Source organism: Microtus pennsylvanicus, chromosome 19 (genome assembly GCF_037038515.1).
Source record: "Microtus pennsylvanicus isolate mMicPen1 chromosome 19, mMicPen1.hap1, whole genome shotgun sequence".
NCBI classification, from domain to species: domain Eukaryota; kingdom Metazoa; phylum Chordata; class Mammalia; order Rodentia; family Cricetidae; genus Microtus; species Microtus pennsylvanicus.
Genome location: NC_134597.1, coordinates 27,895,238 through 27,909,236, shown reverse-complemented (window position 1 = coordinate 27,909,236; position 13,999 = coordinate 27,895,238). Strand labels below are relative to the sequence as shown.

The window sequence follows — 13,999 nt, the reverse complement described above, 5'->3', positions numbered from 1 at the left end:
ACTTTATTTCTTGCTAGCATTGGACTTTATATGTGTTGTATTGATTTTTGTATGCACATGCACAGATGTCTGTGTGATATTGGGATGTTATGTGCCCTGGGAATAAAATCGCAGGCAGTACTCACGTCTCTCATGAAAATTCACACCTATTCCTACAATATAGCTTTCTCTCCTCTTCCCCTCTCTCTCTCTCACTTAAGAGTGTTCTCTTAAGTTAGATTCTCAGGAAATAAGCCCCGTGGTGGGAGTTTATTATCAGAGTGTGTTAGGTTAAACTAGAAAGCTTTAACAGAAAGGTTTACAGAAAGTTTCCCTTTCAGGGCTTTTCTATGGACCTCATGGAGATCCACTCCTCTGCCTCCCAAGTGCTGGAATTAAAGGCCTCCACTACCATGCCTGGCTATATTCTTTAAAGAATTTGATCCATGCACAATACATTTTGCAAGAATTATAGAGGCAACAGAAGTTACCCAGAGGCTATTGTAATAGTGTGTCTCAACTTTAACACTATGAGGTATAGGAGAAATCCTCAAGTGTATGTCTTTCCACATTTGAATAGCCCAGGCAAAAGGCTGAGTTTTAGACAATCAGACATTATATTTGGTTATTTTTGCAATAACAAAGCTTTTGGTATATAGTGCATTTTCATAACTGGTGGTGACCCTTCTGTGTGTACCACCTGCTGCTAAAGATGCATGCTTTGTGGCAGTGGTAGGATTGTCCTCTTTACCTTGTGAGGCAGAATCTCATAAGCAACCAGGCTGACCCCAACGTCTCAGTCCTTTTGCCTTAGTTTTCTAAATGCCGAGGGAAGAGATGTGGCCTGCAACAGCGCAGGTGCATTGCTTCACAAGACATCAGCCCTTTGTGCTGGACCCAGGAGGTTCCAGTGGCAGAGCAGTCTGAATGCCAAGAGGGATTTAGCAGAGGGCAAGTGGTTGGCCATGTCGTCTGCTCTCTTACACAAACCAAGTTCCTAGCACTAAACTCAAAATCAAATTCTGCTATTTAGAGAAAACTTACACCAGAATTTCCCCATGCACACAGATTTTTTTTTCTTTTACAAAATTCAAGTGGAAAAATATCTGTTCTTTATAAATTTTCCCCAGGATAAGAGTGGGAGAGTGTCACTTCTTAAGAGGGCACCGACTGGAAAATCACCAGAATGGGACTATAGAGAGGTAGGTTCCTGACTCATGACTCAGCAGATGCAGCTGCCGAGTTGCATAACCAGGGGGCGACTGAGTATGACCCAGCAGAGGGAACAAGGGATGGAGTAGAAGCATCGCCCAGATGACTACTGGAAGAGTACCAAACTTGCCTCAATAGTTCTTGGGGCAACTTGGACTATTTTAGGAAAAGTCTGTCTTTCTGCCTGGCACAACTGGTCAATTCATTTAGCGCCTCCTTATTTGAGATTGCACTGTGAGAGCGGACTTTTCCTTTTGTGGGGTTCTGCCCATTCACTTTTCTTCCAGAGTTTGGTCACCTTGCTACACGGGAACCTGTCAGCTCAACGATCGTGCTTTCCAGAATCACTTATGTGTTTTGGATCAAGTTTATGAAGGTTTTCAACAGTTGTTAGATTTTGCACCAATACTTGTTGAACCATATTGAGCATGTGCAGACCCCGGGGGGTGGTAGGAAGATACACAAAAGGGTGGTGTAAATTTCGTGGTATTCTGCAAAAACAGTTACAAGCATTTTAATCTAAGGGGGGGGGGGAGCGCACTTAAACACACCTGAAGCCTATCTGCTCCGTCAGATTGAAAACGTCTTGTGTAGGATTTCAGAAAATTGTCTTTCTGGGATTGGAAAAGACACAAAACATCTTCTGGGCTCTAAAATGAAACCAAAACTTCTTTCCAGTTTCTGTATCTCTAGGTTGCGGGTTATTTTCAGAACAGGCTCATTCTGCCGCTACATCAGCAGACAAACACTCTGCCACGTGGGGCGCAGGCAAAGCAGCTGGAGCTTTCCGCGCCGCTAGGACCTAGAAGGGAGAAGCATCCTCGCCGACCCCTCAAGGACCGCGGCAGCGACCAATGAGAAGGCGCCTTTACTCCGCCTTGCACCAATCGCAGGCGTCCTTTCTGCAAGCCGTTGAGTCTATTTAAAGGTGCGCGCCGGAGCCAGCGCCGCACAATTGTCTGTTAGGGTGTGTATCGCGTAGCGGTCATGGCCAGCCATCTGGAGCTCAACAACGGCGCCAAGATGCCCACCCTGGGCCTGGGCACTTGGAAGGTAGGTGCACTGAGGGGCCGAACCCGCCACCCGCGTGGGTGACCCCGAGCGGCCTGCGCTGAACGGGGCTCGAGTGGCGGGGCCTGTCCTGCACATCGGGGCCCGGCCCCGCGTGTGGCGCTCGGGTCTAGCGGCTGGAGGGCGCGTGGGCGCCCCAGGTGGAGACACACCCCACCGGGACCCGACAAGAGGATCAGAAGCGGAGCCTCAGGCTTTGTCATCAGGCACCTGTGGCGCCCCAGCCTCACGTGTGGGTTGTCCCCACTGGGCCCCGGATGTTGCTCTCTCGGGAATGAGCCAGTTGGGCCAATGGGCCCGAGATGATTAAATTAGGAGGCGAGAGTTTGCCAGGAACTCGCCTGTTTTTCTGTCGACTTAGGCGCTGGGGACTAATCTGGCTTCCGCATTGCTGGGTGCCACCCACTGATAAAGAAGAGGGCTCCTGGTGGGACAGCCCCCAAAACTCAACCCAACACAGCAGGGTTGAGAAGAGGGCCTGATACATCAGAGTGAAATTCGGAAGGGGGAAAAAAACAGAACAGATAACTAAAAACTAAAAGCTGTATCCGATTTGATTATGTGGCAACCAAGGAACCAGATTTGGTGGCATTACTGAAGCAGAGAAAAACCCAGTTCTAAAGCTACTTGTAGGGTAGTTTGTCCATGGATGTATATTTGTTACATCCCACCGCTGTAACCTGGGTCTTAAAGGAACTTTGAATATGGACCTGGACACTTAGACACAGGGAGGGAAAGAGAAACATGGTGTGAAACAGGACAGAGTCCGTTTATACCCAAATTACAGTTGAGATGGGTAATGAATGTATTGGGCGAGGAAGAAGCAGGGTGTAGACTTACCTGTCTCTGAGCGCATTACGAGGCAGTAGATCAGCCGGAGTTTCCAGAGGGCCGCTGGTGACTCTAGTAGAGGTGTCATTGAATTACCACCATGCCAGGTTGAATTCCGTGCATGGGAGTGATGAGAAAGACGGTGTCCCTGCTGCAGCCAGCACAACTGCAGGACACAACACACACAGGCACCGAAACTACAGGAGAAGTTTCGGAAGACCTGACCCACAGTATGAGTAGGGCTCTTCTGCGTTAGTTCTATCCCCTTTCCCAGAAACCATGGTCATAGCTTTAGGACTTGATTTCACAGGCCAGCATTTGGAGATCGTCTCAGATACGTAAGGAGGAAAATTGCACAAGTCTGTTGCTGGAGAGCATGCCACAGATGTTTGTTTAAAATAACAAGTTTACATGCTTAAATCCTTCTAGTCTCTTCACAGATAGTTCCGTCACTTCCCACAGTGCCTGACGTGTAGAATGGATCCTGAAGTCATGTGTTAGGTTAAGGTCAAAAAATATACTGGAGAGGAAACTATGTTGAGATCATGTCCACTTGTGTTTCTGGGGCCAGGTGAGGTTCGTATGGAAGAGAGTGGAGGGAAGATGGACGAGGCCAGTAGAGACTTGCAGGTTTTCCTTTTTGAAAAAGAATGTCAACCTGCTGCTTGCATATGTGTGCATGTTCCTTGGTAGATAACAAACAGTGTAACTATTGGGGCAGTCTCAGGGGAGGGCGCGTGGATGCAGTTTCTTGTTGCCGCAGAAACGTGTCAGTGGTCCTGTGGTACCCTACAGACCAGCAGCAGGACTTTGGTAGTCTGTGATCCACTCTTCCCTTGGGGCCTTCATAACCCCCCCCACACACATCCCTAGGGATGAGGATTTCAGGCAGCTGAGAGACATTCTTTCTTAAATGGAGTTTCTTCCTGGCTGACTTGCCTTTCCCACTGGATAGTAAGTACACCCATAGGATTGTGTGGCCAGGAGGCCGTTAACACAGCTAACCTGATACAGACCAGTGTCCTGTGACTGATAATGTTTTGACCTAGCTGAAAGTCTTTGTAAGGACATGGCCATTGTCTCTCCCCCGTGTTGACTAGGGACGCTGCCAGGAACGGAGAGACTTTCCAGTTAATGCTCGCTGGGTCTCCCAACCATGAGTGTCTTGAGATTTTTTGACCTAGTTGTTCCCCAACAAGATCTTGGTATCAAGTCCGATTTTTTTGCCTCTTTGGGGTACTACCTGTTCCTAGGAGAAAAATGTGCAAGACTTGTCCTGCTGCTTCCTGAGCTTCCACTGACAGTCCTGGGGCCAGGGAGAAGAGCTGTGGTCTTCAAAATAGGAGTTTGGTTTCCTGCCAGTGACCAGGCTATGCACCTCAGCCTCTCCATCTTCAAGATCAAAAATATTCAAATAAATCCTGCCTAAGTAGGGCCACTCCTGGATCCACATCTCTCCTGGGTGGAGCTGTGTCTTAAAATCAGGACAGATGGACTGATTTGTTACAGTAGAGCGCATTTTATTAGTGCTGGTGCTAAACCAGGCTCCAGGCATGATAAGGCTGGGGAGGGAGTCCTTCTTGAGGTTTCGGTCTTTATCTCTTGGGATTGCTGTTTGTGGTACTGAGCTGGAAGATTAACACACAGCATCAAAACAAGGGAGGCTGGTGTCTCTGACTCCTACAGTGGAAAGTGCTTCTGTGGTGACTGTGGGTAGGGCATGAAGGTGGTGCCTCGCTCATTCTGTGGGTTTTCTCTCAGACTTGCAGGTGTGGCAGATGTAAGCCTGCTTACTAAGCTGCCAGGGGTCTGGGTTTGGGGATGGACACCTCTGGGAGCAGGCTTTCTCCTTGACCTCTTGCACTTCGAGCCTTTATCCATCGTTGTCTTCCCATGAAAACGTCGCACAGACTTTTCTGTGGACTTTAGTTTGGCACGAGTTAACCTGCAGTCTTGGTTAGTGTAGTCTGCTCTCAAGCGCTGAGGGACAGAAAAATCAAGTTAACCGGAAGCAGAAAACAAGCACAGAAGTCACGTTCGGGGTGGGAGCTCACTGGCTATACCCACGACAGCCACTAGATGCTCACCTGGCGTTCCATTGGGAGTTACAAAGTAAGGTCACCAGGATTCAGCCACTTTTGGCCCCATTGTTCCAGGGCGTTGTAGGCCCACATTCTCCCAGCAAAGAACGCTAGCTGAGGGGGGTCCCCTTAGCATGTCAGTGCAGGCCCCGAGACGGAGTCCTCAAAGCCTGGCTCAAATTGTGTTTATGCTTGGTGGCTGTGGCAGATGTTTGGCTTTGCTCATCCCGGGACCTTGTGCCCAGCACTCTGTCCAGAGCCAAGTGCTGCCGGCCCTAAGTAGGCTCACTACAAGGCACGCAGAAGAGGGAGCCAATGAAAGCACATAAATCCTGGCAAAAGTTCAGCATGTGCTGTGAGGCAGAGCCCCAGTTCACCAGGCCCCCTTACGCTGTCTTTCCCAGGCAGAGATGTGCTTGCCCCTCGCAGCTAATATCAGCGACAGCTATGTCTGGGTGCCCCAGAGAGCCCGTGGTAGGGGAGCCCTCGCCTGCGTATGCTGAAACAGTTCCTTCGACCATGGAAGGGTGGAGAAGCCATAGGTCCCCTCTGAGGTTCCTCAGGGAAACCAGAGTTTGCTCAACCGTCTAATAGGTAGCTCACACCTTGGAATGGCACGGCCCCTCCACTAGGCAGCCTCCTCCCCTGCTGGCTGAGGAGCAAGCGCCCCTGCCAACAGGTGCCGGTGATGGACTTGATCTGGCGTTCCATAGTTTCTCCCCAGACTGTTTTGTTCACAGGGCTCCAGACAAAGTAGATGTTGGCAGCTGCTGGCGGCCCTGGGGAGTTTTTCTTTTCATTTGCTTCTGCCCCAGCTCTCCGAAGGAATGTGCTGTGTTCATCAGCAGTGCCCCGCAGTGTCTTGTTCGGTTCTCTGGCCTAGGCAGGAGCCGGGAGCTAGGGAATGTCGCTGTGCAGTCTGGGGGCTGGGGAAGCTCCGGGCCATGCAGGCCTGTCCTCTGCCTTACTGGCCAGGCTTCCCACGTTTGTTCTGTAACTCTGGTAATTTTCCAAAGCTTCTGTCTTCTTTTCCAGTCACTTCTGTCTGCTAACACCTCCGAGGGGCCATCCGTCAGTGTCCACCTCCTAGACTGGGTTCTCATTCACCGAGTCAGCAGCAATTGAGCTCTTGCTGTATGCTAAATATCTTTAACTATTGAAATGAAATGGCGCTCTTCATTACCTGAGATTTCAGCTAGTGGGGATTGTTTGTTGTTGTTGTTTGTTTGTTTGAGACGTGGCATCATTGTATGGCCCAGTCTGGCCTCAACCTCACAACTCTCAAGCCTCTCCCTCCAGAGTGATGCGATCATACATACAACTGGCTTCGAGCAATCTGTGCTGCTGGCAAGTGGCTGTCAGGCTCTGCTAAGGTGAAAGAATGCGCCATTACACCTTGGTCCCCTGTCTGGGGGCTGACTGTGGAATGCTATCCCACAGATGTAATGGCAGAAGAAGAGCCTGATCCAAGACCGCTGTTCTTCCTTGGCTTTGTGCAAACTCTGCAAGGTTTTGTTTTGAATTTTATGGCTTATATTCCTTCCTTTCCAGTCCCCTCCTGGCCAGGTGACCGAGGCTGTGAAGGTTGCCATTGACCTTGGGTACCGCCACATTGACTGTGCCCAGGTGTACCAGAATGAGAAGGAGGTGGGAGTGGCCCTCCAGGAGAAGCTCAAGGAGCAGGTGGTGAAGCGCCAGGATCTCTTCATCGTCAGCAAGGTACCGACCTGCCAGGATCCTGGGGCCCGAGTCACACTCAGCCAGGGGACCTGACTGCCAGTCGGGTTCACTTAAGCATGATGGCAGTTAGCTCTGGGTAGGTGATTCGTCCAGGTCCAGCTCAAGCCCACAGGGGACCTGGTGCTTGTTCACCTATAGATCTCTCTGTTGGACCTATAGATTAGAGAGCCCTGTGCTGATGAGACTGCTTGAGGTGACTCTTTTTAAGGAGTTTCTTCAGGGGCAGAACTTAGTTCCCATTTACAGACTGGGTTTCACCGCTGGCCTCTAGAGGCCGTAGGTACACAAAAGAGCCCAGAATGGAGGGTGTGGCTGGTTCCATGAAGATCAGCTTGGCAGGAAAGTAGACCTAGACCGTGTTTAGCACCTCTGCTTCTATAGTTGGCCTGTCCATTCCGTAGTTATGCCTTGTTTGGTCTTTGTGAGGTGCCCTTGGCCTGACCATCCCACATTTCCTTTGGAAAGTTGGGGTCCCCAATATGAACTGGGAGCTCTCCAGCCACTGCTAATGTCAGTGTTATGGGGAGAGGAGGTGTGTCCTCTGCCTTGGGGCTGTGTGGCTTCCATCTGGGAAGCGGCATTTGCGCAGTGGGGATGAGATATATCTTTGCTGGCTCCAGCTGTGGTGCACGTTCCACGACAAGAGCATGGTGAAAGGAGCCTGCCAGAAGACGCTCGGCGACCTGCAGCTGGACTACCTGGATCTCTACCTGATTCACTGGCCAACAGGCTTCAAGGTAAGAGGCACGGCTGGGATTGAGTCCTTGTGACTCAGGTGCCATGTTATCTTCCTTATTAGCACATTGGAGGTGGTTGATTCTTCTTGTCTCTGCTGCTCGAGGTGTGGGCCTCCAACCAGCATCAGTGTCATCACCCATAATGTATTAGAACCAGCCTCATGCCTCTCCCACCATCCGGACCACTGGAGACTCAGATGCACCTTTGGAGTTTGGAAAGCACCACTCTTCACCCGGTGCTTCTAGAATTTACTCCTGGTGATGAACATGGCTACTCTGGCTCCTGTTACCCTCTTGCCCTCGGCTGTAGGTGCAGGTGCAGTGCGCCCTCTGCTGCCCACCCTTCTCCAGGCTTGTGCACACATTGCTCACACATAGGAGTCTGTACCTCCATTCCAGGTCATTCTCATTTGTGTAAACGCATGTTTACAACCTGGTTCTCTGCACCGCAGAACTCAGAATCACTACATTTTCTGCCTCTAGCCCCTGGCTTGTTTTTCTGCATGGTTACCCAGATTGAAAGGTTGTGGGTTTTATCCTCCAGCTATTTTAGCTCACTGTGGTCTCTTGGGTCCTGAGGGACTTGATTTTCACCCTTTGTTTTTTGTATGACAAGCCAGCAGGGACTGCGGTAACAGGGTGATAGTGTTAGGGCCTGAGAGACAGCTGAGACGTGCCCTGAGTTTCCAGCTTTGAGCGCCTTCCTTTCTACTGTACTCTTCCCCTTGGCAGAATGAATCTCAGACTTGGTCGTGTCCGAATCTCCATCTGACTGCCTAGAACTCCAGTCACGACAAGGACTTCCATCAGGGTCACCTTCTAGTTTCTTTTCATCCTGGCTGCCAGATCTGCCTCTCACCGTCTTCCTCTGTGTTTATAATGCTACAAGATTAAAACAGGTCTGCAAAGAACTGTTACTGATCATTTTGTATATGTGTGTTTTTATTATTAATGACAGCCTGGGCCTGATTATTTCCCACTGGATGCATCAGGAAATGTGATTCCCAGTGACACCGATTTTGTGGACACTTGGACGGTAAGATGACTCTGGCTGAGACCCTTCCTTATTTATTGCTGGTATCCTGTTCTTGCATGTGAGCCAGTTGTGAGCTGTCTGCTCTGCCGCCTCTTACCATGTATAAATCATCCTGTCTCCATGGTTATCTATTTTGTCTCCTGAAAGCCCGTCCAGCTTTCGTGCCCTTCTCAGCTTCTGAAAGGCCAAGGTGCTGGCTATGAATGGGGAGGGAATGGACACAGACATGCTTCTCGTCCTTGTTTTTTGGGGGGATCCATTTAGTACCCAAATAACCGTCTCTTCCTTTTAGGCCATGGAACAGCTGGTGGATGAAGGTTTGGTGAAATCGATTGGTGTCTCCAACTTCAACCCTCTTCAGATTGAGAGGATCTTAAACAAACCTGGCTTAAAATACAAGCCTGCAGTTAATCAGGTGAGCCTCCCCCAGGGAGGATGCTGACATGCTATTTTATCAGCTAGTCCTAGCTCTTACCTATTGGTCCACATCACCCAGGACATCCTGAGATCTGATTCACCACTACAGACAGGCCCATCTGGGAGAGGAAGGTTTATGGAAATAGGATTTGAGACTTAGCCAGCAAAAACGTGGCTTCTGATATGAGCAGTGGCTAGCTAGCGAGATCTGCGGGCCCTTATCAGTTGGTAAGTGGCCAAGGCTTATGGCTGTAGAGCACTGGTAACAAAATCATTGTTCTTAATGTGAAGGTCACCAGCTGGGAAATGTAGGGAGTTGTTCCAGCCTGTCTGGGAGGCAGACATTTCCATGTGGGGAGAGACGGGACTTCTAGCTTTTGTGCCCACTGCTACAACCAACCTCCTGTTTATGTTGCAGATTGAGTGTCACCCGTACCTAACTCAAGAGAAGCTGATTGAATACTGCCATTCCAAAGGCATCGTGGTGACTGCATACAGTCCCCTTGGCTCTCCTGACAGGCCCTGGTGAGCATCCATGGGGTGGCTGTTGTAAATCAGAATGACTACAAGGAATGACTTGATATCCCAGAGAGGACGTGTGTGCTGCCATGCAGACCTTCTCTGGGGCCACTGGGCTTCCTGGGAGGTTGATGTTTCAAGGAGCAAGATGAACACTCTTACAAAGGTCAGCAGGTGGATCACGACCCAGCTTTAGTTCAGGAGCTTGGCCAACCACCCAGAACTCGGGGAGGGTCAGGGCTGGGATGGCCAGCTGCCTTGAGTGGCAGTGGTGACAATTATTAACCTCACCGTCTGTTCCAGGGCCAAGCCCGAAGACCCTTCTCTCCTGGAGGATCCCAGGATTAAGGAAATTGCATCCAAGTACAATAAAACTACAGCCCAGGTATGGCCATTTCCAGCTACTCAAGACTGTTGCCTGAACTGCGCTCCTGTTGGTCCCTGCTAGTCAGGAGTGGAGGGAGCTGACTCCATAAAGCCCCCTCTGGAAGTATGGTTTGTTTGGAGTCCTAGAATACAATGTTAAGAGATGTGAGCTTTCAAAGATTAATCGCCATGTAGTCTGGGAATGATAGTTTCTGTCCCTGCTGCCTTTATAGAGAGCCTGGACATTGACACAGTATTTACTAGTGTTTATGAAAGCTCATCCCTTTACAAATAGAAGAGCTCTTACTACCTGCAGTGTGGGAGACGTTCTCTTCCTCCCGTGGGTCCTGTGGATCGTGCAGTGGTTACTGTGGCCTTGTGATATGCCTGAGCTGTCAGAGCAGGACTCTAGAGTGTCACCAGATGTCTCTGAACCTCTCTATCTGTGCAGTTGTAGACTGTGAGATAACACACTGCCTGGGGTGTGTCCACAGGTGCTGATCCGCCTCCCCATACAAAGGAACTTGGTGGTGATCCCCAAGTCTGTGACTCCAGCACGAATTGCTGAGAACCTGAAGGTAAGATCCCAGCTGGCAGACCCAGCTTCCCTCCGTGATATGGGGGGGGGGGCTCAAGTTCCTCTTCCTTCCCCAGCTGTGATTCTGAGCAAGTCATTTGACTGCACTCAAATAAAATAATCTCTATTTTGAGAGCTATTGTGAAGCTCAAGTCCTTGCGGCGCACATAGCACTTGACACAGTGCAGTGGTCCCTGCTTCTGCAGTAAGTGCTCCGTGAAATTGCTACACTGACTATAAAATGCCTAAGTAGTCATGAACAGGGCTTGGGAATATCTGGGCACCAGGAGTGTGGCATTCAGAACACCACCACCCACGCCTTCCACAACAGTTCAGGCTACCAGGTGAGAGGGCAAGCTGGGGAAAGAGCTATTTCAGGACAGTCCTGGTGTCCCATGAACCTCTGTTCTCTCTAAGCAAAGGGACGCTCTGCTGAGGTCTGGCTCAAAGTGTGGCACCACCAAGGAAGTGTAGCTCTATGCGGTCAGCCCCAGGTAGTCCCCCATAGGCCACAGTTGGGGTGCTTCCGATGACATAACCAGCGACTAGTCAATACCTCCAAGACCATGCCACTTACTGTGCAAATATGTGGGAAGAAAGGCTTGTCTTGTTAGAAACGGGCTAATCACTCATCTCATATTCTGCAGTATTAGGAAAGAAGTGGTAGATGACAAGTCTTCAAATACTGACCTAGTGTTTTTCATCTTCTTTTTTTAAACTTACTGTGCATTCTTTGCATAATTTTCCATGGCTGTAATCACAAGAGTGTGTAGCAGAGTCTTGTTCACTTTCCTGTGGAGAGCAATTAACAGTCTTCTTGAAGTTCATCTCCTCCCCTGCCGTCTGCACTCCAGGCAGTGGGAGCCGCCTGGAACTTGATGGCGTTGGTCTGCTCTCACCACAGGGCTCACGGCTTTCCTTCCTCTCCTGTTTGTGTGTAAGGTCTTTGACTTCGAGCTGAGCAAGGAGGATGTGGCCACTCTACTCAGCTACAACCGGAACTGGAGGGTGTGTGCCTTGATGAGGTGAGTGAGTCTCGTGACGACTGTCTGTCACCTAGTAATGTAGAGTAAGCAGAATCTCTCCAGGCCCCAGGGGCTCTGTGTGCAGCCCACCCTGCTTTCACACAGACCGCGTCTCTCATCCGTGCAGAGCAGGAAGCAATGCAGAAAGCCAGGGGAGGTAGCTGCCCGAAGCCCTGCCCAGTGTCTCTTCCTCCTGCTAGAGCACAGTTGGTCCAACTTGGACATTTTAGTTGCTTTTCTGAACTCCGGGGATCCCAGAGGCTCAACTGATGCCTACCTTCCTAGAATAATTTGCATGTGACTTTTTGATAGGAAGACCCTGGCGCTGGGCTCAGGATAGCCCTAATACCGAAAAGCCCCATGGTCTAGAATGCCACTCAGTCACCAAGGACCCTTCAGCTTCACCTTTGCTGTTACAGTGAGCCTGTCCTGCTGGTGGGTCAGGAGAGCTGTGTGGTCTGAGTGTTCGGGGAGGGCAGTGTATTCTTGGCCTGGCTCACTCTTGACCTCTGATGTTTATCACAGTAGAGCTGCATTAGGGGTCTGGGAAGAAATGAAGCCAACAATGAATGCCCTTTTGCTTAGAGCAGCGCTTCTCAACCTGTGGGCCTAATGACCCTTTCACAGCGGTTGCATATCAGATATCCTGTGTATCAGATATTTACATTATGAGTCATAACAGCAAAATTACAGTTACGAAGTAGCAATTAACTTTATGGCTGGGGGCTCACCACAACATGAGGAACTATATTAAAGGGTCGCAGCATTAGGAAGGTTGAGAACCACTGACTTCAGACTTAATGAAAACACGAGCTTCTTCTGAGGAGTAACATAATAACCTTTCTTCACATTCTGTTTACCCTCCTGCCCTTTCAACTCCAGAGAGCAGGAGACAGCTGGGACTTCGTGGGATTGTCTCTGGTTTTCATTGCAGAACTTACTGGATTTTATTTTTTCATGTGCGTGTGTGTGTGTGTCACACACACGTGTGCAGGCTTTGACAGTTTTCCCAGTGCTCTTGCCATTTTGTTCCTAGTATATGGCATTGGCCCTACCAAATAGACTGTGAGCCTTGGCTACATGCCAGCCCCTCCCCTGATTCCTGCAGCAAATCCCTAGCCACTGTTTGGTGCTTATTTTTGTTCCAGATGGCAAGGAAGTGCCCTCACCTCTCTCCTGAGAGCCGCTGCTGTTCTACTTGCCCTTTGGGATTCAGCATTACACAGCTTTTTAAACCCTTCCGCTGTCTCGTTATCTCTGCTCTTTTTGTCCTGTGTCGATATGATGCTGTATGCTCCTGCTAGCTAGTCTGAGTTGCTAGGAGGCAAGAATCAGGTCTTGCTGCCCAGTGTGCCCCCACCCCTAGTGCTGGGTGCAGTTCTTCACATGCATGCCAGTTCATGACATCATGAGGCAGGAGGAGCCTAGAGGCTGAGCAGCTCTTCCTGCTGTATGTGTGTGATCGGAAGAGTCTTCAGACTGGCTTGCTTGACCAGACATGATTTCTCTGTAGGTGACTTATTACAGTCAAAGACTTTTCTCTGAGAGTTGGTAGGATAGTTGGGTGTATTAAGGCATTTGGAACCAATACTGATGAACAGAGTTCCATCCCCAGGACTCACGTGGTAGGAGAGAACTGACTCACACAAGTTGTCCTTTGACCCCCAGCGTGCGTCCTGTAGCATGCACATCCCCACACATACACACAGTAAGTGGATGCAGCTTTTGGAAGCGGCTGAGTTGTAAGGCGCATGTGTTCTTTTCTGACAGCTGCGCTAAACACAAGGATTACCCGTTCCATGCCGAAGTCTGAAGCTGTGGATGCCTGCTCTCCCCCAGCGACTTGTACCTGTTCTTCCTGCTTCATCTGTCCTTGCAGGTGTAGTGTGGCCTGTGTCCTCTGCACTGGGTGAAACCTTGAGGTTCAGACAACGAGGGTCTGTTATCTGACATAGGCCCTGGAGAGCATTCTCAATAGCTGAGGGGTTTCCTTCAGCCGTTCTTACACACACACACACACCCCCGCCCCCCGAGAACGTTTAACACAAGAACCCTTTCCAGCCAAAGAGAAGCAAGATTTATAGTCCAGGTAGTGCCACTAACAGTTAAGTGCTCAGAACTGTAGTCCTTTGGGTCAGACTTCTTGCCTCAAATAAAAACTGCTTTTGTGAATTTGGTGGTGTTCCATTTTATTCTTGTTCTGCGGAACACTAGGCCGCGTTTGCCGCACTCCCAGCCTACCCTCCCTGAGTACCCAAGCACAGGCTGATGAGCTGTGAACAAAATGAGGACCCTTAGGCTAACATTTGACACTTGGTGTTGGGGGTAGGACGCATCCTGGGCTACATCCTGGTGACATGGTGAACTTAAACAGAGGGTGTCAGGACCTTGCCTCTGGAGACTGAGCA

General features: G+C 49.9%; 1 protein-coding gene across 1 annotated transcript; it reads left to right on the top strand.

Annotated features, from left to right (window-relative positions):
* Window positions 1-1,938: 1,938 nt before the first annotated feature.
* On the top strand, window positions 1,939-13,763 carry Akr1b1 (aldo-keto reductase family 1 member B). The gene is made up of 10 exons (XM_075953554.1): window positions 1,939-2,244; window positions 6,726-6,893; window positions 7,535-7,651; window positions 8,610-8,687; window positions 8,980-9,102; window positions 9,523-9,629; window positions 9,927-10,008; window positions 10,484-10,567; window positions 11,509-11,591; window positions 13,362-13,763. The coding sequence occupies exons 1-10, from the start codon at window positions 2,179-2,181 to the stop codon at window positions 13,402-13,404; spliced, it is 951 nt and encodes a 316-aa protein (XP_075809669.1). The 5' UTR covers window positions 1,939-2,178; the 3' UTR covers window positions 13,405-13,763.
* The last annotated feature ends 236 nt before the right edge of the window (window positions 13,764-13,999 follow it).

Bases quoted from the DNA above. Each gene is read 5' to 3' on its own strand.
- Akr1b1 (XM_075953554.1), top strand. From the start codon at position 2,179: ATGGCCAGCCATCTGGAGCTCAACAACGGCGCCAAGATGCCCACCCTG. The intron at 9,630-9,926 runs GTGAGCATCCAT...CGTCTGTTCCAG, and splicing joins GGCTCTCCTGACAGGCCCTG to GGCCAAGCCCGAAGACCCTT. The intron at 10,568-11,508 runs GTAAGATCCCAG...TTTGTGTGTAAG, and splicing joins GAATTGCTGAGAACCTGAAG to GTCTTTGACTTCGAGCTGAG.